The sequence below is a fragment of the Oncorhynchus gorbuscha genome, linkage group LG19, assembly GCF_021184085.1.
Source record: "Oncorhynchus gorbuscha isolate QuinsamMale2020 ecotype Even-year linkage group LG19, OgorEven_v1.0, whole genome shotgun sequence".
NCBI classification, from domain to species: Eukaryota; Metazoa; Chordata; class Actinopteri; order Salmoniformes; family Salmonidae; genus Oncorhynchus; species Oncorhynchus gorbuscha.
The window spans coordinates 4,378,940-4,402,631 of NC_060191.1; the positions used below are offsets into that span (position 1 = coordinate 4,378,940).

The window sequence follows — 23,692 nt, forward strand, 5'->3', positions numbered from 1 at the left end:
TTGGTCCTGTTTGCTCTAAAGCTTTCAGTTCTCTACCCGTGTCTAATTTTTTTTTTTAGAGTAGTACCCTTGTTTCCCTTTTTATCGTTTTTCGTTACGGTCCTGAGGAGAGGAGTTGGGTTCTTTCTTGGGACGTGCTGGACCGTTTGTGATCTATGATTTCCTCCGTTGCCGCCAGTGTTCCTCCTCGAGAGCGCCAGGAGGCGCTCGGTGAGTGGGGGGGTACTGTCATGTTTTGTCTTAGATTGTCTTGTCATTTTGCTTTTCCCTCTGTTCGTTTTCCCCCTGCTGGTCTTTTTAGGTTCGTTCCCCTTTTTCTCTCTCCCTTCCTCTCTCTCTTCTCTCTATCGTTCCGTTCCTGCTCCCAGCTGTTCCTATTCCCCTAATCAATCATTTAGTCTTCCCACACCTGTTCCATATCTTTTTCCCTGATTAGAGTCCCTATTTCTCCCCTTGTTTTCCGTTCCTGCCCTGTCGGATCCTTATCTATTGTTCACCGTGCTGTGTCTAAGTATTGCCCTGTCGTGTCGTGTTTCCCTCAGATGCTGCGTGGTGAGCAGGTGTCTGAGTCTGCTACGTTCAAGTGCCTTCCCGAGGCAACCTGCAGTTCTTGATCAAGTCTCCTGTCTGTTCTCGTCATTACGAGTAGTATTATGCCTTTTGTTTGTAAAGTAACTTTACTGGATTAAAGACTCTGTTTTCGCCAAGTCGCTTTTGGGTCCTCATTCACCTGCATAACAATGAGGACTAGCAGATAGTAGCTGTGTGGACTGCATGTTAATGGTCTGATTTAAGAGTTAGTAAACGTAACTAACCGGATATAACTAACCTAGCAATGAGGACTAGCAGATAGTAGCTGTGTGGACTGCATGTTAATGGTCTGATTTAAGAGTTAGTAAACGTAACTAACCGGATATAACTAACCTAGCAATGAGGACTAGCAGATAGTAGCTGTGTGGACTGCATGTTAATGGTCTGATTTAAGAGTTAGTAAATGTAACTAACCGGATATAACTAACCTAGCAATGAGGACTAGCAGATAGTAGCTGTGTGGACTGCATGTTAATGGTCTGATTTAAGAGTTAGTAAACGTAACTAACCGGATATAACTAACCTAGCAATGAGGACTAGCAGATAGTAGCTGTGTGGACTGCATGTTAATGGTCTGATTTAAGAGTTAGTAAACGTAACTAACCGGATATAACTAACCTAGCAATGAGGACTAGCAGATAGTAGCTGTGTGGACTGCATGTTAATGGTCTGATTTAAGAGTTAGTAAACGTAACTAACCGGATATAACTAACCTAGCAATGAGGACTAGCAGATAGTAGCTGTGTGGACTGCATGTTAATGGTCTGATTTAAGAGTTAGTAAACGTAACTAACCGGATATAACTAACCTAGCAATGAGGACTAGCAGATAGTAGCTGTGTGGACTGCATGTTAATGGTCTGATTTAAGAGTTAGTAAACGTAACTAACCGGATATAACTAACCTAGCAATGAGGACTAGCAGATAGTAGCTGTGTGGACTACATGTTAATGGTCTGATTTAAGAGTTAGTAAACGTAACTAACCGGATATAACTAACCTAGCAATGAGGACTAGCAGATAGTAGCTGTGTGGACTGCATGTTAATGGTCTGATTTAAAAGTTAGTAAACGTAACTAACCGGATATAACTAACCTAGCAATGAGGACTAGCAGATAGTAGCTGTGTGGACTGCATGTTAATGGTCTGATTTAAGAGTTAGTAAACGTAACTAACCGGATATAACTAACCTAGCAATGAGGACTAGCAGATAGTAGCTGTGTGGACTGCATGTTAATGGTCTGATTTAAGAGTTAGTAAACGTAACTAACCGGATATAACTAACCTAGCAATGAGGACTAGCAGATAGTAGCTGTGTGGACTACATGTTAATGGTCTGATTTAAGAGTTAGTAAACGTAACTAACCGGATATAACTAACCTAGCAATGAGGACTAGCAGATAGTAGCTGTGTGGACTGCATGTTAATGGTCTGATTTAAGAGTTAGTAAACGTAACTAACCGGATACAACTAACCTAGCAATGAGGACTAGCAGATAGTAGCTGTGTGGACTGCATGTTAATGGTCTGATTTAAGAGTTAGTAAACGTAACTAACCGGATATAACTAACCTAGCAATGAGGACTAGCAGATAGTAGCTGTGTGGACTGCATGTTAATGGTCTGATTTAAGAGTTAGTAAACGTAACTAACCGGATATAACTAACCTAGCAATGAGGACTAGCAGATAGTAGCTGTGTGGACTGCATGTTAATGGTCTGATTTAAGAGTTAGTAAACGTAACTAACCGGATATAACTAACCTAGCAATGAGGACTAGCAGATAGTAGCTGTGTGGACTGCATGTTAATGGTCTGATTTAAGAGTTAGTAAACGTAACTAACCGGATATAACTAACCTAGCAATGAGGACTAGCAGATAGTAGCTGTGTGGACTGCATGTTAATGGTCTGATTTAAGAGTTAGTAAACGTAACTAACCGGATATAACTAACCTAGCAATGAGGACTAGCAGATAGTAGCTGTGTGGACTGCATGTTAATGGTCTGATTTAAGAGTTAGTAAACGTAACTAACCGGATATAACTAACCTAGCAATGAGGACTAGCAGATAGTAGCTGTGTGGACTGCATGTTAATGGTCTGATTTAAGAGTTAGTAAACGTAACTAACCGGATATAACTAACCTAGCAATGAGGACTAGCAGATAGTAGCTGTGTGGACTGCATGTTAATGGTCTGATTTAAGAGTTAGTAAACGTAACTAACCGGATATAACTAAACTAGCAATGAGGACTAGCAGATAGTAGCTGTGTGGACTGCATGTTAATGGTCTGATTTAAGAGTTAGTAAACGTAACTAACCGGATATAACTAACCTAGCAATGAGGACTAGCAGATAGTAGCTCGTTGGACTGCATGTTAATGGTCTGATTTAAGAGTTAGTAAACGTAACTAACCGGATATAACTAACCTAGCAATGAGGACTAGCAGATAGTAGCTGTGTGGACTGCATGTTAATGGTCTGATTTAAGAGTTAGTAAACGTAACTAACCGGATATAACTAACCTAGCAATGAGGACTAGCAGATAGTAGCTGTGTGGACTGCATGTTAATGGTCTGATTTAAGAGTTAGTAAACGTAACTAACCGGATATAACTAACCTAGCAATGAGGACTAGCAGATAGTAGCTCGTTGGACTGCATGTTAATGGTCTGATTTAAGAGTTAGTAAACGTAACTAACCGGATATAACTAACCTAGCAATGAGGACTAGCAGATAGTAGCTCGTTGGACTACATGTTAATGGTCTGATTTAAGAGTTAGTAAACGTAACTAACCGGATATAACTAACCTAGCAATGAGGACTAGCAGATAGTAGCTGTGTGGACTGCATGTTAATGGTCTGATTTAAGAGTTAGTAAACGTAACTAACCGGATATAACTAACCTAGCAATGAGGACTAGCAGATAGTAGCTGTGTGGACTGCATGTTAATGGTCTGATTTAAGAGTTAGTAAACGTAACTAACCGGATATAACTAACCTAGCAATGAGGACTAGCAGATAGTAGCTGTGTGGACTGCATGTTAATGGTCTGATTTAAGAGTTAGTAAACGTAACTAACCGGATATAACTAACCTAGCAATGAGGACTAGCAGATAGTAGCTGTGTGGACTGCATGTTAATGGTCTGATTTAAGAGTTAGTAAACGTAACTAACCGGATATAACTAACCTAGCAATGAGGACTAGCAGATAGTAGCTGTGTGGACTGCATGTTAATGGTCTGATTTAAGAGTTAGTAAACGTAACTAACCGGATATAACTAAACTAGCAATGAGGACTAGCAGATAGTAGCTGTGTGGACTGCATGTTAATGGTCTGATTTAAGAGTTAGTAAACGTAACTAACCGGATATAACTAACCTAGCAATGAGGACTAGCAGATAGTAGCTCGTTGGACTGCATGTTAATGGTCTGATTTAAGAGTTAGTAAACGTAACTAACCGGATATAACTAACCTAGCAATGAGGACTAGCAGATAGTAGCTCGTTGGACTACATGTTAATGGTCTGATTTAAGAGTTAGTAAACGTAACTAACCGGATATAACTAACCTAGCAATGAGGACCAGCAGATAGTAGCTGTGTGGACTGCATGTTAATGGTCTGATTTAAGAGTTAGTAAACGTAACTAACCGGATATAACTAACCTAGCAATGAGGACTAGCAGATAGTAGCTGTGTGGACTGCATGTTAATGGTCTGATTTAAGAGTTAGTAAACGTAACTAACCGGATATAACTAACCTAGCAATGAGGACTAGCAGATAGTAGCTCGTTGGACTGCATGTTAATGGTCTGATTTAAGAGTTAGTAAACGTAACTAACCGGATATAACTAACCTAGCAATGAGGACTAGCAGATAGTAGCTCGTTGGACTACATGTTACCTGCCAGATAATTCACTGCCTGACCTCCATAATGACAGAGAGAGAGAGAGGCAGATGTCACACCATGTTATGATAAGGTTATGCTCCAAGCTTTATTTGGAGAGAGGCAGTGCTTCCAAGACAGAAATGAATAAACACACAAAAACATTGACTACATTAAAATCACTTTCAATGAACATGGAAAAAATATTGACTTTTCATCGTAATCTCTAAACTGTTGTTTTGTTTATGTACTTCATCTCCACATAAAGGAAATGTATTAATTCTAGTTCTATGCTATCTATGTAGTTTGTGTTCCAGTTAGTGTGTCTGTTAGGCTATGTGCCACTTAGGATTGGTGGGCCTGTCAGCCAGTCAGTGGTAGTGTCCAATAAGAACAGAGTATTTAGGGCACGTGGACTGCCCTCATGATGTTAGTGTGACCAGAACCAGGGATCCAGCCGGTTACCACGATCACCATGTCACCTGTCTTGAAGAAGCCCCTGGCCTTACCTACACACAGTGAGGGAGGGTGGAAGGGGGATGCAGACACAGTGAGGGAGGGTGGAAGGGGGAGGCAGACACAGTGAGGGAGGGTGGAAGGGGGATGCAGACACAGTGAGGGAGGGTGGAAGGGGGAGGCAGACACAGTGAGGGAGGGTGGAAGGGGCAGGCAGACACAGTGAGGGAGGGTGGAAGGGGGATGCAGACACAGTGAGGGAGGGTGGAAGGGGGAGGCAGACACAGTGAGGGAGGGTGGAAGGGGGATGCAGACACAGTGAGGGAGGGTGGAAGGGGGATGCAGACACAGTGAAGGAGGGTGGAAGAGGGAGGCAGACACAGTGAGGGAGGGTGGAAGGGGAGGAAGTCACAGTGAGGGAGGGTGGAAGGGGGATGCAGACACAGTGAAGGAGGGTGGAAGAGGGAGGCAGACACAGTGAGGGAGGGTGGAAGGGGGAGGAAGTCACAGTGAGGGAGGGTGGAAGGGGGATGCAGACACAGTGAGGGAGGGTGGAAGAGGGAGGCAGACACAGTGAAGGAAGGTGGAAGAGGGAGGCAGACACAGTGAGGGAGGGTGGAAGAGGGAGGCAGACACAGTGAGGGAGGGTGGAAGAGGGAGGCAGACACAGTGAGGGAGGGTGGAAGAGGGAGGCAGACACAGTGAGGGAGGGTGGAAGGGGGATGCAGACACAGTGAAGGAGGGTGGAAGAGGGAGGCAGACACAGTGAGGGAGGGTGGAAGGGGAGGAAGTCACAGTGAGGGAGGGTGGAAGGGGGATGCAGACACAGTGAGGGGGGTGGAAGAGGGAGGCAGACACAGTGAAGGAGGGTGGAAGAGGGAGGCAGACACAGTGAGGGAGGGTGGAAGAGGGAGGCAGACACAGTGAGGGAGGGTGGAAGAGGGAGGCAGACACAGTGAGGGAGGGTGGAAGAGGGAGGAAGACACAGTGAGGGAGGGTGGAAGGGGGAGGAAGTCACAGTGAGGGAGGGTGGAACGGGGAGGCAGACATAGTGAGGGAGGGTGGAAGAGGGAGGCAGACACAGTGAGGGAGGGTGGAAGAGGGAGGCAGACAGTGAGAGACGGTGGAAGGATGAGGCAGACACAGTGAGGGAGGGTGGAAGGATGAGGCAGACAGGGAGGGCGGAAGAGGGAGACAGACAGTGAGGGAGGGTGGAATAGGGAGACAGACAGTGAGGGAGGGTGGAAGGGGGAGGCAGACATAGTGAGGGAGGGTGGAAGAGGGAGGCACACAGTAAGGGAGGGTGGAAGGGGGAGGCAGACATAGTGAGGGAGGGTGGAAGAGGGAGGCAGACAGTAAGGGAGGGTGGAAGGCAGACAGTGAGGGAGAGTGGAAGGGGGAGGCAGACATAGTGAGGGAGGGTGGAAGAGGGAGGCAGACAGTAAGGGAAGGTGGAAGGGGTAGGCAGACAGTAAGGGAAGGTGGAAGGGGGAGGCAGACAGTAAGGGAGGGTGGAAGAGGGAGGCAGACAGTAAGGGAAGGTGGAAGGGGGAGGCAGACAGTAAGGGAAGGTGGAAGGGGGAGGCAGACAGTAAGGGAAGGTGGAAGAGGGAGGCAGACAGTAAGGGAAGGTGGAAGGGGGAGGCAGACAGTAAGGGAAGGTGGAAGAGGGAGGCAGACAGTAAGGGAAGGTGGAAGGGGGAGGCAGACAGTAAGGGAGGGTGGAAGAATGAGGCAGACAGTAAGGGAAGGTGGAAGGGGGAGGCAGACATAGTGAGATAGTGAAAAGAGACGTGAATAACATCCATATGACACTAAACTTACTTTCTCTCTTTCCCACTTTCTCCCCATCTTTCCCACTCCTTTTCTCTCTCTCTCTCACACACCCACCCCTTCAACACACACAGACCTATGTTCATGCCGAAGTTGACTCTGTTGTCTACATCGTCGGCCCAGACGGGGGCAGGGAGGGGGTGGAACAGCACTGGGAACACACCCCTCAGCAGATGGGCCTGACGTGCCACCTGGAGACAGAACACACACACTGCATCAGTCCACCCAAACTAACAGCCTTTACCTTTACCCTGAAGGAGGCAGGTAACAGCCCCACTCTACAGGCTACAACCACATATCAAACAACAATCCTAAACCTAACCTTAGGGGTTGTGACTCGTAGAGTGGGCCAGTATTCTATCTCACCTGAGGACTTCTTGTTACCGCGACGATGGGACAGCGTGGGCGATACCGGGACAGAAGCTGGGCTGACCTGGGAGAGAGAGAGGGATAGAACGAGCAGAAAGGGAGAGGGTTGGAGTCAGTGAACATGTGTGTGTTTGCATGTACAGTACGTGTGGAGTCAGTGAGCATGTGTGTGTGTGTATAACAGCATACCTGCCAGTAGTAGTGAGTACTATGACAGCTCCAGCACAGCATTTGAAGGATGACTCTACAGCTCCTATAGCAGTGACCTCAGTAGGGTCATTGGACAGAGGGGTCAGACGACGAAGCTCCTCAAACAACTGCTGTTGGAAGATGGCTGCCTCTGCCTCCCTGCAGATCTGTAGGTGTGTGTAGTGTGGTGTGACAGAGATGAAGGGGGAATGTTTAAAGGGATAGGTCACCGCAAAATCTAAGTTTGTCAGACATTTTGATTCCTTGGAAGTGTCCTACAGCCCAATTCTCCATATTTGACAGGCAGCAGGTAGCCTAGCGGTTAAAGCGTTGGGCCAGTAACCAAAAGGTCGCTAGTTTGAATACCCAAGCCGACAAAGTGAAAAATATGTCGATGTGCCCTTGAGCCGGGCACTTAACCACCCTAATTTCTCCAGGGTCGCAGTGGGAGTTGGGATATATTGAAAAACACATTTCCAATTTACACATCTATAATACACACTTGTACACGTGTGAAATAGGACAAATATAAGCACCCATCAAATGATTATTTAATAGAATGGACTTTCTACTCTTCACACACTGACCGAGTGCATCATGGCCACAGACTCGACAGGGAACAGTCCTTTAGCCGTCTCCCCAGAGAGCATCACACAGTCGGCTCCATCCAACACTGCGTTAGCTACGTCACTGCCCTCCGCACGCGTAGGCCTGGGGTGGGATACCATGCTCTCCAACATCTACCACACGCACGCACACGCACGCACGCACGCACGCACGCACGCACGCACGCACGCACGCACGCACGCACACACACACACACACACACACACACACACACACACACACACACACACACACACACACACACACACACACACACACACACACACACACACACACACCGTTACCGACGTCACACAGCACACAAGGGATGTGGTTGGGCAACATGAGAGAAGACACTGGGAATAGAATGGGTAGAGTGATGGGGAGGGATGGTTATTGATATTCGTGAGACTCCACACAGAGTCTATCCATATGAGTCAATATGAAGGAGACAGAGAGAACATGAGACAGAGGAGTGTGTGTGTCCGTGTCTATGTGTGTGTGTCTGTGAGAGCAGTATCTATGTTATCATCATTATATTTTGTGTCCTGTTGCTAATATCCTATGTAACACATCCCAACTGCGTGTGTATGTTGTTTGGCCCTTCCTTCATGCCTTGAAGTATTTATGTGTGTGTGCGTGTGTGTGTGTCTGCATGTGTATGTGTGCATTTTGGCCTTTTATAGAAATACCTGCTATTATGCTGTCACTCTGAGTCAAGAGCTGTACCATACAACACACCCTACATGGCTCCAGGAGTGTGTGAGTATGTGTGTGTGTGTGTGTGTCCTCTGACCTGTGTGGCACAGATAACAGGCTTGCCAGCGGAGTTGCAACGTCCGATCATCATCTTCTGAGCGATGAAGACTTTCTCTGCAGGGATCTCTATGCCCAGGTCGCCCCTGGCAACCATCACCCCATCACTCTCTGCCAGGATCTCCAAGAAACTGAGAGAGAGAGAGAGAGAGAGAGAGAGAGAGAGAGAGAGAGAGAGAGAGAGAGAGAGAGAGGGGGAAGAGAGGGGGAGAAAGGGGAGAGAGAGAGAGAGAGAGAGAGAGAGAGAGAGAGAGAGAGGGGGAGGGAGAGAGAGAGGGGGTGAGAGAAAGGGAGAGCGGGAGAGAGAGGGAGGGAGGGGAGGGAAGGGAGGGAGGAGAGAGATGGAGGGGGAGGGTAGGAGGAGGAAGAAAAGTAGACATGACTTATGATGACATATTCATATACAGACAGCCATATGGGTGGTGTATCATATACAGTATATATAATATCCAGATCCTATATAGTTCTGACACATCCTCATCCATCACTCTGCTGTCAGCTGTCAGTGTGATTATAGATCTATAACATCCAGACGTGGTTATCAGTGACGTGGTTATCCATCACTTCGCTGTCAGCTGTCAGTGTGATTATAGATCTATAACATCCAGACGTGGTTATCAGGGACGTGGTTATCTATCACTTCGCTGTCAGCTGTCAGTGTGATTATAGATCTATAACATCCAGACGTGGTTATCAGGGACGTGGTTATCTATCACTTCGCTGTCAGCTGTCAGTGTGATTATAGATCTATAATATCCAGACATGATTATCAGTGATGTGGTTATCCATCACTTCGCTGTCAGTGGGAATGTGTCTGTTATGATAGCAGATAATGTTCTATTTAATTCTGTGGTTACAATACTGCAGAGTGGTTTTATATGTATTTATTAAGGATCCCCAGTAGTTCCTGCCAAGGCAGCAGCTACTCTTCCTGGGGTCCAAACAAGATGAAGGCAATTACTTCACCATTTAAAATTAAACAGTACACCATACAACACATTATTAAACCACTACTCTACCACTACATACACTACCTTACCAAAAGTATGTGGACACCTGCTGGACAAACATCTCATTCCAAAATCATGGCCATTAATATGGTGTTGGTCCAGCCTTTTATGCTATAACTGTCTCCACTCTTCTTGGAAGGTTTTCCAGTAGATGTTGGAACATTGCTGTGGGGAATTCCATTCAGCCACAAGAGCATGAATGAGGTCGGGCACTGATGTTGAGCGATTAGGTCTGGCTCGCAATCGGCATTCCAATCCATCCCAAAGGTGTTCAATGTGGTTGAGGTCAGGGCTCTGTGCAGGCCAGTCAAGTTCTTCCACACCGATCTTGACAAACCATTTCTGTATGGACCTCGCTTTATGCAGCATTGTCATGCTGAAACAGGGAAGGGCCTTCCCCAAACTGTTGCCACAAAGTTGGAAGCACAGAATCGTCTAGAATGCTGTAGCATTACGATTTCCCTTCACTGGAACTAAGGGGCCTAGCCCGAACCATGAAAAACAGCAACAGACCATTATTTCTTCTCCACCAAACTTTACAGTTGGCACTATGCATTCTGGCAGGTAGCATTCTCATGGCGGCCGCCAAACCCAGATTCAGACTGCCAGATGATGAAGCGTGATTCATCACTCCAGAGAACGCATTTCCACTTCTCCAGAGTCCAATGGCGACGAGCTTTACACCACTCCAGCTGATGCTTGGCATGGCGCATGGTGATCTTAGGCTTGTGTGTTGCTGCTTGGCCATAGAAACCCATTTCATCATGCTCCCGATGAACAGTTCTTGTGCTGACGTTGAATCCAGAGGCAGTTTGGAACTTGGTAGTGAGTGTTGTAACTGAGGACAGACGATGTTTACGCTCTACGTACGGTCCCGTTCTGTGAGCTTGTGTGGCCTACCACTTCACAGTTAAGCCGTTGTTGCTCCTAGACGCTTCCACTTCACAAAAACAGCACTTACAGTTACCGGGGCAGAAATTTTACAAACTGCCTTATTGAAAAGGTGGCATCCTATGACGGTGCCACGTTGAAATTCACTGAGCTCTTCAGTAAGGCAATCTTACTGCCAATGTTTGTCTATGGAGATTGCATGGCGGTGTGCTCTATTTTACACATCAGTCAGCAACGGGTGTGACTGAAATAGCCGAAACCACTCATTTGAAGGGGAGTCCACATACTTTGTATATACACTACCAGTCAACATGTGGACACACCTACTCATTCAAGGGTTTTTCTTTATTTTTACTATTTTCTACATTGTAGAATAATAGTGAAGACATCAAAACTATGAAATAACACATATGGAATCATGTAGTAACCAAAAAGTGTAAAACAAATCAAAATATATTTTAGATTTTAGATTCTACAATGTAGCCACCCTTTGCCTTGATGCCAAGAGTGTGCAAAGCTGTCATCAAGGCAAAAAATGGCTACATTGAAGAATCTAAAATCTAAAATCTATTTAGATTTGTTTAACACTTTTTTGGTTCCTACATGTTTCCATATGTGTTTTTTCATAGTTGTCACACCCTGGTGTGTTTCACCTGTCTTTGTGCTTGTCTCCACCCCCCTCCAGGTGTCGCCCATCTTCTCCCTTATCCCCAGTGTACTTATACCTGTGTTCTCTGTTTGTCTGTTGCCAGTTCGCCTAGATCATAGAAAAACCCTGGAATGAGTAGGTGTGTCCAAACTTTTGACTGGTACTGTATACTGTAGTGTATCTATAATACAACATGTATAATACCACAATAAAACAATATTACAACATTACAATGTACGTGTGTGTGTGTTAGCGTGTCTGTGCATATGCGTTTGTGAGTGCCTGTGTGTGTGTCTCTTCACTGTCCGCGTTGTTCCATAAGGTATCTGATTCTACTGCTTGCTTGAGTTATTTGATGTGGAATAGTTCCTTGTAGCCATGGCTCTATGTAGTACTATGCATTTCCCAGAGTCTTTTCTGAACTTGGGGACTGTGAAGAGACCCCTGGTGGCAATGGCATGCCTTGTGGAGTATGCATGGGTGTTTGAGCTGTGTGCATGTCATTTGAACAGACAGCTCCATACCTTCAACACGTCCATACCTCTCATAAAGACAAGCAGTGATGCAGTCAATCCCTCCTCTACTTTGAGTCAGGAGAGATTGACATGCATGTTATTGAAGTTAGCTCTCTGTGTACATTTAAGGGCCAGCCGTGCTGCTCTGTTCTGGGCCAACTCTAATTTGCCTATGTCCCTCTTTGTGGCACTTGGCCATACAGTATGACTGATCAGTAGTCCTGGTGCTATAAAACCAGAGCCTGTAGGACTTGTTTTGTTGATAGCAATGTCCTATCATGCAGCCTCAGAATGTTTTTCAAATCTAAACATATAGCCCAACAGTTGTATTACAGTTGTATTTAGGTACAAATCTGTCGCTCTGCCCCTGAACAAGGCAGTTAACCCACTGTTCCTAGGCCGTCATTGAAAATAAGAATTTGTTCTTAACGAACTTGCCAAGTTAAATAAGGGGGGGGGGGGGTTCAGGAGTATGGTTGTCTTACTGTATGTACTGTAGATTATAGAATCTTATTGTTAGAGATACAGAATGAGTCATGTGATTCCAATGTCAACAGCAAGTGTTGACAGCAGGGTATCCATCTACTGAGGCTGAAGATATGCGCTGTTCATGTGTAAATCTGAGACTGTAAAGCTACTCATTCAGTGAAAGTTATTCTATTCATGTTGACTCTTCATGTTGTGTCTCTTCCTCTCTCTCTTCTCCTCCTCACACACTCACTTATGTACTCCCTGGCGACTCTCCACCTTGCTGACCACCTTGATGTCCTTTCCGAAGGGCCCCAGGGCCCGTCGGACCTCCCTGACATCCTGGCCACAGCGGATGAAGCTGGCGAACACCATGTCCACCCCCTGGGCCACGCCGAACCTCAGGTCCCCCTCATCACGCTCACTCACAGCGGGCATGTCCACCAGGTCACACCCCGGCAGGTTGACCCCCTTACGGCTGCCCAGAACACCTCCACTCTCTACCAGTGCCTCCACCCAGTCTGGACCTGGAGAGAGGGAGAGGAAGAGAAGGGAGGGAGGTCATACGAACAGATCATGAGAGAATGTTGATTAGTTTATGGCTCCAGGACTGTGCAGTATGATCATGTACAGTGGTTCTTCCTTTATAAGTTGCGACATACTGCAGCACAGCTTGCGGGATGCCACAGAATTCTATGGCACATTATTTAAGTGTAAGCCATTGTTGCCAGAATGACCCAATTTACCACCATCTACAGTGGGGAGAACATATATTTGATAACCTGCAAAATCGGCAGTGTTTCCTTCTTTCAAAGCATGTAGAGGTCTGTAATTTTTATCATGGGAATCTAAAACAAAAATCCAGAAAATCAAATTGTATGATTTTTAAGTAATTCATTTGCATTTTATTGCATGACATAAGTATTTGATACATCAGAAAAGCAGAACTTAATATTTGGTACAGAAACCTTTGTTTGCAATTACAGAGATCATATGTTTCCTGTAGTTCTTGACCAGGTTTGCACACACTGCAGCAGGGATTTTGGCCCACTCCTCCATACAGACCTTCTCCAGATCCTTCAGGTTTCGGGGCTGTCGCTGGGCAATACGGACTTTCAGCTCCCTCCAAAGATTTTCTATTGGGTTCAGGTCTGGCTTGAGCAGGGGGTCCTTGCGTGCGCTGCAGGATTTTAATCCATGACGGCGTAGTGTGTTACTTATGGTTTTCTTTGAGACTGTGGTCCCAGGTCCTGCTGTGACCAGGTCCTGCCGTGTAGTTCTGGGCTGATCCCTCATCTTCCTCATGATCAGTGATGCCCCACGAGGTGAGATCTTGCATGGAGCCCCAGACCGAGGTTGTTTGACCGCCATCTTGAACTTCTTCCATTTTCTAATAATTGCGCCAACAGTTGTTGCCTTCTCACCAAGCTGCTTGCCTATTGTCCTGTAGCCCATCCCAGCCTTGTGCAGTTCTACAATTTTATCCCTGATGTCCTTACACAGCTCTCTGGTCTTGGCCATTGTGGAGAGGTTGGAGTCTGTTTGATTGAGTGTGCGGACAGGTGTCTTTTACACAAGTTCAAACAGGTGCAGTCAATACAGGTAATGAGTGGAGAACAGGAGGGCTTCTTAAAGAAAAACTAACAGGTCTGTGAGAGCCGGAATTCTTACGGGTTGGTAGGTGATCAAATACTTATGTCATGTAATAAAATGCTAATTAATTACTTAAAAAACATGCAATGTGATTTTCTGGATTTTTGTTTTAGATTCCGTCTCTCACAGTTGAAGTGTATCTATGATAAAAATTACAGACCTCTACATGCTTTGTAAATTGGAAAACCTGCAAAATCGTCAGTGTATCAAATACTTGTCCTCCCCACTGTACAACAAACGGTTGTGACATAAACTCAAAACTTTAAAGGAAGAACCACTGCACATGTAACCAACACTGTATCTCCAGTAATGTGTTTAGATGCAGTGTGTTTGTGTGCCTGTGTGTGAGTGTGTGTGTGAGAATGTGTGTGTGTGTGTGAGAATGTGTGTGTGTGTGAGAATGTGTGTGTGTGTGTGTGAGAATGTGTGTGTGTGTGAGAATGTGTGTGTGTGAATGTGTGTGTGTGAATGTGTGTGTATGTGTGTGTGTGAATGTGTGTGTGTGTGTGTGTGTGTATGTGTGTGTGTGAATGTGTGTGTGTTTGTGTGCCTGTGTGTGAGTGTGTGTGTGTGTGTGTGTGTGTGTGTGTGTGTGTGTGTGTGTGTGTGTGTGTGTGTGTGTGTGTGTGTGTGTGTGTGTGTGTGTGTGTGTGTGTGTGTGTGTGTGTGTGTGTGTGTGTGTGTGTGTGTGTGTGTGAGAATGTGTGTGTGTGTGAGAATGTGTGTGTGTGTGTGAGAATGTGTGTGTGTGATAATGTGTGTGTGTGAATGTGTGTGTATGTGTGTGTGTGAATGTGTGTGTGTGTGTGTGTGTGTGTGAATGTGTGTGTGTGTGTGTGTGTGTGTGTGTGTGTGTGTGTGTGTGTGTGTGTGTGTGTGTGTGTGTGTGTGTGTGTGTGTGTGTGTGTGTGTGTGTGTGTGTGTGTGTGTGTGTGTGTGTGTGTGTGTGTATGTGTTAAATGATGTGTTACCTGTCTCCAGGACTTTTAGTCCGATGAGTCCGTCGTCGATGTAGATCCTTCCTCCTTTCTCCAGGACCTGAGGCAGACTGGGGTAGTCCACCCAGATGACGTTCCCATCCGTACTGTCCCTGTCCCCCTCCCCTGTCACCACACGCACACTGGCCCCGCGCTCCAGCTCCACCTCCTGCTCTGCAGTCTACACACACAGAGAAACACAGAATAACACACACATGTTAACTTCAGTCATTTAGCAGACTCTCTTATCCAGAGCTACTTACAGTTAGTGCAGTCATCTTAAGATAGCTAGGTGAGACAACCACACATCACAGTCATATGCACACATGACTGTAAGTCGCTTTGGATAAAAGCGTCTGCTAAATGGCATATATTATTATTATATTATATAGTAAGTAAAGCTTTTCCTCAATAAAGTAGCTATCAGGACAGTCAGAGCTAGCAAGAAATGGCATACACACACACACACACACACACACACACACACACACACACACACACACACACACACACACACACACACACACACACACACACACACACACACACACACACACACACACACACACACACACACACACACACACACACACACACACACACTAGACATTGCCTTATAGAACACATAGAATGTAGCAGACAATAAAATAGTTTTTTTTAAAGTATATTGAACTTGCCATTGGCAGGACTAGTGCTATAACAAACAGATCAGTGCCCAACAGAGGAGGCTGGTGGGAGGAGCTATAGGAGGACTGGCTCATTGTAATGGCCTCAATGGAATAAATGGAGCGCAGTCAAAATGTCCATATGCTTGATGTGTTTGATACTGTTCCATTTATTCCATTCCAGCCATTACAATGGGCCCGTCCTCCTATAGCTCCTCCCACCAGCCTCCTCTGGTGCCCAAACACTTGTCCTGTTCTGATGCTGAGAAAGCATCTTTCTCACTGCTGTTGATACTGTTGCACAATCTGTGTCTGTGTCCAGGATAGGACACCCCCCCAAAAACCAGCATGGTCAGTCAACACTGGTCACACCAGCACTGGTCACACTCTCCTGGTCTGTTGACCCTCACCCTAAACTGGACTACTGACCAGTCGGGATGTAGGGAATGTAAGCCCATTGGATAGAATGTTAAGTAGTGATGAAATGCTGGCTTACCCCTCGAACCAGGCCTGTGCGTATTTCAGGGCCTTTGGTATCCAAGGCGATGGCTACCGGCCTGTAATATAAAGGGTCAGTGGTTATGGTCTCGACCGCCTCCCGGATGTTCTTGATGGTCTCACCATGGTACTGAAGGAAGGAAACAGAGAGAGAGAGAGGGAGAGAGAGAGAGAGAGAGAGAGAGAGAGAGAGAGAGAGAGAGAGAGAGAGAGAGAGAGAGAGAGAGAGAGAGAGAGAGAGAGAGAGAGAGAGAGAGAGAGAGAGAGAGAGAGAGAGAGAGAGAGAGAGAGAGAGAGAGAGAGAGAGACAGAGAGAGAGAGATAGAGAGAGAGAGAGAGAGAGAGAGAGAGAGAGAGAGAGAGAGAGAGAGAGAGAGAGAGAGAGAGAGAGAGAGAGAGAGAGAGAGAGAGAGAGAGAGAGAGAGACAGAGAGAGAGAGAGACAGAGAGAGAGAGAGAGAGAGAGAGAGACAGAGAGACAGAGATAATCGCTGTTACTAAACTGATATGATTGACAGTTGTGTCAGATCAGTGATTACTTGCGAGACAGGTTATGACAGAGACAAACAAACCTCATGAGAGCCATGAGAGAAGTTGAGTCGAGCGATGTTCATTCCTGCCTTCACCATCTCCTGCAGTTTGGCGATGGAGCGAGACGCAGGCCCTGAGAGAGAGAGAACAAGAGACAGAGACCATGGGTTGTCCAGCAGTTTATTGGTTAATCAATCCACTTTGATACATCATCAATAGTGCAGTCAGTGGGATGCCAATCACCAATACCCAGCCTGCCAGCCAACACCACACCAACCTAGATCTACTGAGCTCCTACCCCTAGCCCATACAGTTCTACCCTAGGTCAACTCTGCATGGCCATAATGGATGAATCAGAGGGCCTACCTGTACTGTCCCTACATTTAGCAGGCACTCTAATCCAGACAGACATATAATAGTGAGTGCATTGATTCTCATACATTCTTTGTTCATGCTCCCCGTGGGATTCTAAATTACAACCCTGGCATTGCCAACACCACGCTCTACCAACTGAGCCACATGGGTTTACCTACACAAGCTACACAAAACAAAAGGTTATTTAACTCACTGATGGTGCAGCTGATTGGTTATTTAACTCACTGATGGTGCAGCTGGGGTTATTTAACTCACTGATGGTGCAGCTGATTGGTTATTTAACTCACTGATGGTGCAGCTGATTGGTTATTTAACTCACTGATGGTGCAGCTGATTGGTTATTTAACTCACTGATGGTGCAGATGTGGTTATTTAACTCACTGATGGTGCAGATGTTTGGTTATTTAACTCACAGATGGTGCAGATGTTGTTATTTAACTCACTGATGGTGCAGATGTTTGGTTATTTAACTCACTGATGGTGCAGATGTGGTTATTTAACTCACTGATGGTGCAGCTGATTGGTTATTTAACTCACTGATGGTGCAGATGTGGTTATTTAACTCACTGATGGTGCAGCTGTGGTTATTTAACTCACTGATGGTGCAGCTGTGGTTATTTAACTCACTGATGGTGCAGCTGTGGTTATTTAACTCACTGATGGTGCAGATGTGGTTATTTAACTCACTGATGGTGCAGCTGATTGGTTATTTAACTCACTGATGGTGCAGATGTGGTTATTTAACTCACTGATGGTGCAGCTGTGGTTATTTAACTCACTGATGGTGCAGATGTGGTTATTTAACTCACTGATGGTGCAGATGTGTTTATTTAACTCACTGATGGTGCAGCTGATTGGTTATTTAACTCACTGATGGTGCAGCTGATTGGTTATTTAACTCATTGATGGTGCAGCTGATTGGTTATTTAACTCATTGATGGTGCAGCTGATTGGTTATTTAACTCACTGATGGTGCAGCTGATTGGTTATTTAACTCATTGATGGTGCAGCTGATTGGTTATTTAAGTCATTGATGGTGCAGATGTGGCGTAGATCAGGGGTGTCAAACTCATTCCACGGAGGGCTGAGTGTCTGCAGGTTTTTGTTTTTTGTTTTTTCCTTTCAATTAAGACCTAGACATCCGGGTGAGGGGGGATCCTTACTAATTAGTGACCTTAATTCATCCATCAAGTACAAGGGTAGAGCGAAAGCTCGCAGACACTCAGGCCTCCGTGGAATGAGTTCTGACACGTGGTGCAGATGATTAGTTATTTAACTCACCAATGGTGCAGATGATGCTCGTGTTGCGGGCTGTGATTGGCTCCTGGTCGATGTCCAGCAGACACAGGTGCTCCAGGAAGGTGTCGGCCATGCTGGCATCCAGCTGCTGCTTCTGGATGAAGGAGTCTGGGAGGGGCATGACGTCAGAGTAACGCCTGATACGAGCTAAGAGAGAGAGAAATGTCTATGTTTTTTTAAACTTGTGTGAGCGTAATGTTTACTGTTCATTTCTGGTGTATTTCCGTTTTTGTTTTTTTGTCTATTCCACTTACTTTGGTAATGTAAACCTTTTGAATTGAGAGGGGGGGGTGAGAGAGACACGGGGAGAGAGAGACCTCTTAGCTTGTTGAGATGGCCTCAGACTGACAGAACTAAGGACTGACAAACAAATCATTCTTTATTAGTACTATTTTCTACATTGTAAAATACTAGTGAAGACATTAACACTATGAAATAACACATATGGAATCATGTAGCAACCAAGAAAGTGTTAAACAAATCAAAATGTTTTTTTGATTTTAGATTCTTCAATGTAGCCACCCTTTGCTTTGATGACAGCTTTGCACACTCTTGGCATTCTCTCAACCAGATTCACCTGGAATGCTTTTCTCTTGAAGGAGTTCCCACATATGCTGAGCACTTGTTGACTGCTTTTCCTTCACTCTGCGGTCCAACTCATCCCAAACCATCTCAATTGGGTTGAGGTCGGGTGATTGTGGAGGCCAGGTCATCTGATGCAGCACTTCATTGCTCTCCTTCTTGGTAAAATAGCCCTTACACAGCCTGGAGGTGTGTTGGGTCATTGTCCTGTTGAAAAACAAATGGTAGTCCCACTAAGTGCAAACCAGATGGGATGGTGTATCGCTGCAGAATGCTGTGGTAGCCATGCTGGTTAAGTTTGCCTTGAATTCTAAATAAATCACAACAGTGCTTTATCATGGGGGTAACCACACATGAGGAGATCATCCGTTTACCTAGCCTGCGTTTCACAAAGACACGGCGGTTGGAACCAAAAATCTCAAATTTGGACTCATCAGACCGAAGGACAGAATTCCACCAGTCTATTGTTGATTGCTTGTGTTTTTTGGCCCAAGCAAGTCTCTTCTTATTATTGGTGTCCTTTAGTAGTGGTTCTTTGCAGCATTTTGACCATGAAGGTTTGAGTCATGCAGTCTCCTCTGAACAGTTGATGTGTCTGTTACTTGAACACTGTGAAGCATTTATTTGGGTTGAAATTTCTGAGTCTGGCAACTCTAATTCACTTATCCTCTGCAGCAGAGGTCACTCCGGGTCTTCCCTTTCCTGTGGCGGTCCTCATGAGAGCCAGTTTCATCACAGCGCTTGATGGTTTTTGCGACTGCACTTGAAGAAATGTTCAAAGTTCTTGAAATTTTCCATACTAACTGACCATGTCTTAAAGTAATGATGGACTGTCGTTTCTCTTTGCTTATATGAGCTGTTAGTTTTCATAATATGGACTTGTTTTTTCACCAAATCTTCTGTATGCCACCCCTACAACACAACGGATTGGCTCAAAAGCATTAAGAAGGAAAGAAATTCCGCAAATTAACTTTTAACAAGGCACACCTGTTAATTGAAATGCATTCCAGGTGACTACCTCATGAAGCTGGTTGAGAGAATGTCAATAGTGGGCAAAGCTGTCATCAAGGCAAAGGGTGGCTACTTTGAAGAATATCAAATATAAAATACATTTGGATTTGTTTAACCTCTTGAACCTCTGGGGGCAGTATTTCATTTTTGGATGAAAAACGTTCCCGTTTTAAACAAGATATTTTGTCACGAAAAGATGCTTGACTATGCATATAATTGACAGCTTTGGAAAGACAATACTCTGACGTTTCCAAAACTGCAAAGATATTGTCTGTGAGTGCCAAAAAACTAATGCGACAGGCGAAACCAAGATGACATTTCATACAGGAAGTGAGCCAGATTTTTGAGGCGCTGTGTTCCAATGTCTCCTTATATGGCTGTGAATGCGCAAGGAATGAGCCTACACTTTCTGTCGTTTCCCCAAGGTGTTTGCAGCATTGTGACGTATTTGTAGGCATATCATTGGAAAATTGACCATAAGAGACTACATTTACCAGGTGTCCGCTCGGTGTCCTCCGTCGAAACTATTGCGGAATCTCCAGGTGCGTGCATTTTTCCATTTTAAACAGAGGAGAAACCAAACTGCCACGAGTGACTTATCATCGAATAGATATGTGAAAAACACCTTGAGGATTGATTCTAAACAGCGTTTGTCATGTTTCTGTCGATATTATGGAGTTAATTTGGATAAAAGTTTGCGTTGTAATGACTGAATTTTCGTTTTTTTTTCATAGCCAAACGTGATGAACAAACGGAGCGATTTCTCCTACACAAGTAATATTTTTGGAAAAACTGAACATTTGCTATCTAACTGAGAGTCTCCTCATTGAAAACATCCGAAGTTCTTCAAAGGCAAATGATTTTATTTGAATGCTTTTCTTGTTTTTGTGAAAATGTTGCCTGCTGAATGCTAGGCTTAATGCTATGCTAGCTATCAATACTCTTACACAAATGCTTGTGTAGCTATGGTTGAAAAGCATTTTTTGAAAATCTGAGATGACAGTGTTGTTAACAAAAGGCTAAGCTTGTAAGCCAATATATTTATTTCATTTAATTTGCGATTTTCATGAATAATTAATGTTGCGTTATGGTAATGAGCTTGAGTCTATAATTACGCTCCCAGATACGGGATTGCTCGTCGCAACAGGTTAACACTTTTTTGGTTACTACATGATTCCATTATGTGTTATTTAGTAGCTTTCATGTCTTCACTATTATTCAAAAATTTAGAAAATAGTACTAATAAAGAAACATTATTGAATGAGTGGGTGTGTTGTCTGTGATCTGAACGCCTCACAGGGAAAAAAAATATATAAAGTTGGACACATAAAAATATAAAAAATACATTTAACACTCAGTCAGTCTATACTGCTGCTGTCAACACACAAGACAGGCAGAGAGGAGGAGGAGGAGAACGAGGAGGAGGAGGAAAGGAAGGACAGATGTTGGTGGACAAGGTCAACACTTACAACAGTACTGACAACATGTGAGGATGTGAAAAGAGGAGAGAGGAGGAGGGATGGATATAGAGGGAAGGAGATAGAGGGAGGATAGGGAGGGAAGGAGAGTAGCTCAATACTCAAGGTGCCCCCTAAACGGTGGGAAGGAAAAGGAGAATGAGGAAAAGAAGGAGCTGACAAACATGCTGGTCCTGGGAGGTGGTCTAGCCCTGAGAGAGAGAGAGACAGAGAGGGGGAGTGAGAGAGAGACCTCTTAGCTTGTTGAGGTCTGTGATGTGCTTGTCAGTCTGTGTGTATGTGTCCTGTGGGATGTCTAGGCACGGTTCTCTCTCTCTCCCTCTCTCTCCATCCCCTCTATCACACTCTCCATCTCTCTCTCCTTTCCGTGACCCAATTCCGATGCCCTGCTGCACACATTATTAAGTGTTCCACAGAGCTCTACCTCTGACACGTCGCACACACACACACCTCACGAAATGATATAAATACAATACTTAGTTGCCGATACGATATGTATTGTGATTCTCACGATTCTACATGTATTGAGATTAGATACTGCAGTTTTATTGTGATTTGAGGTTCCAGACATATTGCTCACTATGTCTGCTGCAGAGGGACAAGAGAGAGCATCAGAAAATGAATTTTGATCAGTCATGCTGAAAACATGTTGGCTCTCTATTTAAAAAGAAAATGGAGAACAAGCGAAAGGATGAAAACCTGAGTTTTGACGCTGGTACTGTCAACTAGTGCTCGATAACGCTGCCTACAGTAGCTAAAAAAATTGTTGGAGTCAAATATCGATATCATATCTTCCACCACTAATATTGCGATATGTAACTGTATTGATTTTTAGCCCCATCAATAATTCACACAAACAGAAACAGACTGAAACTTGTTACTGACCAAAACCGACACCTGTTCTGGTTGACTGTAAGGCTGAGATTAGGTCCCAACACTGTGTTGCAATGTACAGATCAGTGCTTTCCATAGAGGGGAGACGGAGAGATACGGTTGGGTGTGTGGACAGGACATACTGACATTAGCTGAACGTGTTCTATGTGTGAGGAGGTGGGTGTGTGTGTGTGTGTGTGTGTGTGTGTGTGTGTGTGTGTGTGTGTGTGTGTGTGTGTGTGTGTGTGTGTGTGTGTGTGTGTGTGTGTGTGTGTGTGTGTGTGTGTGTGTGTGTGTGTGTGTGTGTGTGTGTGTGTGTGTGTGTGTGTGTGTGTACGTACACACGCACATGTTCCTGGACAGTCAATGAACCTTAGGTTATCCTGACCAACCACCACTGTGCTCTGGGTCAACTCCTGGCAATGCAAATCTAACTGCCTAATTCTGGTACACAGCCCTCAACATTTAACTACCAAACAACCAAAAATAACTATTATAACACAACCAAAATTCATACAATAACATTTTTACGATATTACGCTTGATGCTTCCTGAATGATGATAAGCAGACTAGAAACATTCTGCTGAGGACTGTAGAAAACTTGCTTTGCATCAGTGACTTCTATGAGTCATATGACCTTGGAATAAAACGTTGCTGTCTGATCTCCAAAATATCAACTTTTCAGAAAAAAAGAAGCTATTTTTACAATTAACAAACATGCAGTTGTGAAATTACAGAAGCTAATTTAAATAAAAATGTCATATATGTTCAGAGTACACTGAGGGGTGTTACCACTTTCAATAAAGGTAAAACAATAACAAATCGACTAAGTTAAAGGTTTTCATCAGGCAGCGACTAAAAAGAGAATAGATGTACAACCACTGTAGAAGATTCTGTTCCACCTGATCTTGAGTCAATTAGAATGTCTGAAAGACATCAACTCCAATGTGGTCACTATAGCATCAGAAAGTGGCTAGTGTGGGTGAACCTATTTAAGCTTTAATCTTTTAGCCAGGTAACACTTCAATATTTTATTGCATTAATGGAGAAGTTTAAAGGTTAACCTCCCGTATGCTAGCAGCTCTACAGACTTACCTCCCATCTTGACCCAAAGCTTTGTCAAACTCCAACTGTACTATCCAATCACCTCTATATGTCTGTCCAGTCCTGTCTGCCTGTCTGTCTGTCTTTTCTCAGTCAGTGCTCAATCTCTGAACTTTCACTAATTTCCTCCCTCTCCCCCTCCTCTCTACACTCCTCAGCCCAATCTACTGCAAACATTCACAATGTCCACTCCCTTTGACACAGAAGTTAGCCTAGATGATCATGTGATAGTCGTAGTGACTTTTTCACTATTGATCACATGGTTTTGTTTTTCTTCATCCAGGGTTATGGTCAGGGTTAAGGTCAGGGTTAGGTTGGGGTTACGGTCAGGGTTAGGTTGGGGTTACGGTCAGGGTTAAGGTCGGGGTTACGGTC

The 23,692-nt window shown here is 44.7% G+C and overlaps 1 protein-coding gene across 1 annotated transcript; it reads right to left on the bottom strand.

The window, feature by feature from the left end:
- Positions 1–4,553: 4,553 nt before the first annotated feature.
- On the bottom strand, positions 4,554–23,467 carry LOC124006196 (pyruvate kinase PKM-like). Its single transcript, XM_046316039.1, has 12 exons — positions 23,309–23,467; positions 18,251–18,415; positions 16,636–16,727; positions 16,063–16,194; positions 14,896–15,082; positions 12,525–12,798; positions 8,719–8,869; positions 7,904–8,056; positions 7,317–7,483; positions 7,125–7,191; positions 6,835–6,949; positions 4,554–4,978 (listed from the first exon to the last, which is right to left on the bottom strand). The coding sequence occupies exons 1-12, from the start codon at positions 23,313–23,315 to the stop codon at positions 4,872–4,874; spliced, it is 1,617 nt and encodes a 538-aa protein (XP_046171995.1). The 5' UTR covers positions 23,316–23,467; the 3' UTR covers positions 4,554–4,871.
- Between the last annotated feature and the right edge of the window lie 225 nt (positions 23,468–23,692).

Excerpts from the sequence above, each read along its gene's own strand:
- LOC124006196 (XM_046316039.1), bottom strand. Across the intron at positions 8,057-8,718 it reads CTGTTATCTGTGCCACACAG|ATGTTGGAGAGCATGGTATC; the intron begins GTCAGAGGACAC and ends TGCGTGTGGTAG. Across the intron at positions 6,950-7,124 it reads CGGTAACAAGAAGTCCTCAG|GTGGCACGTCAGGCCCATCT; the intron begins GTGAGATAGAAT and ends TTCTGTCTCCAG.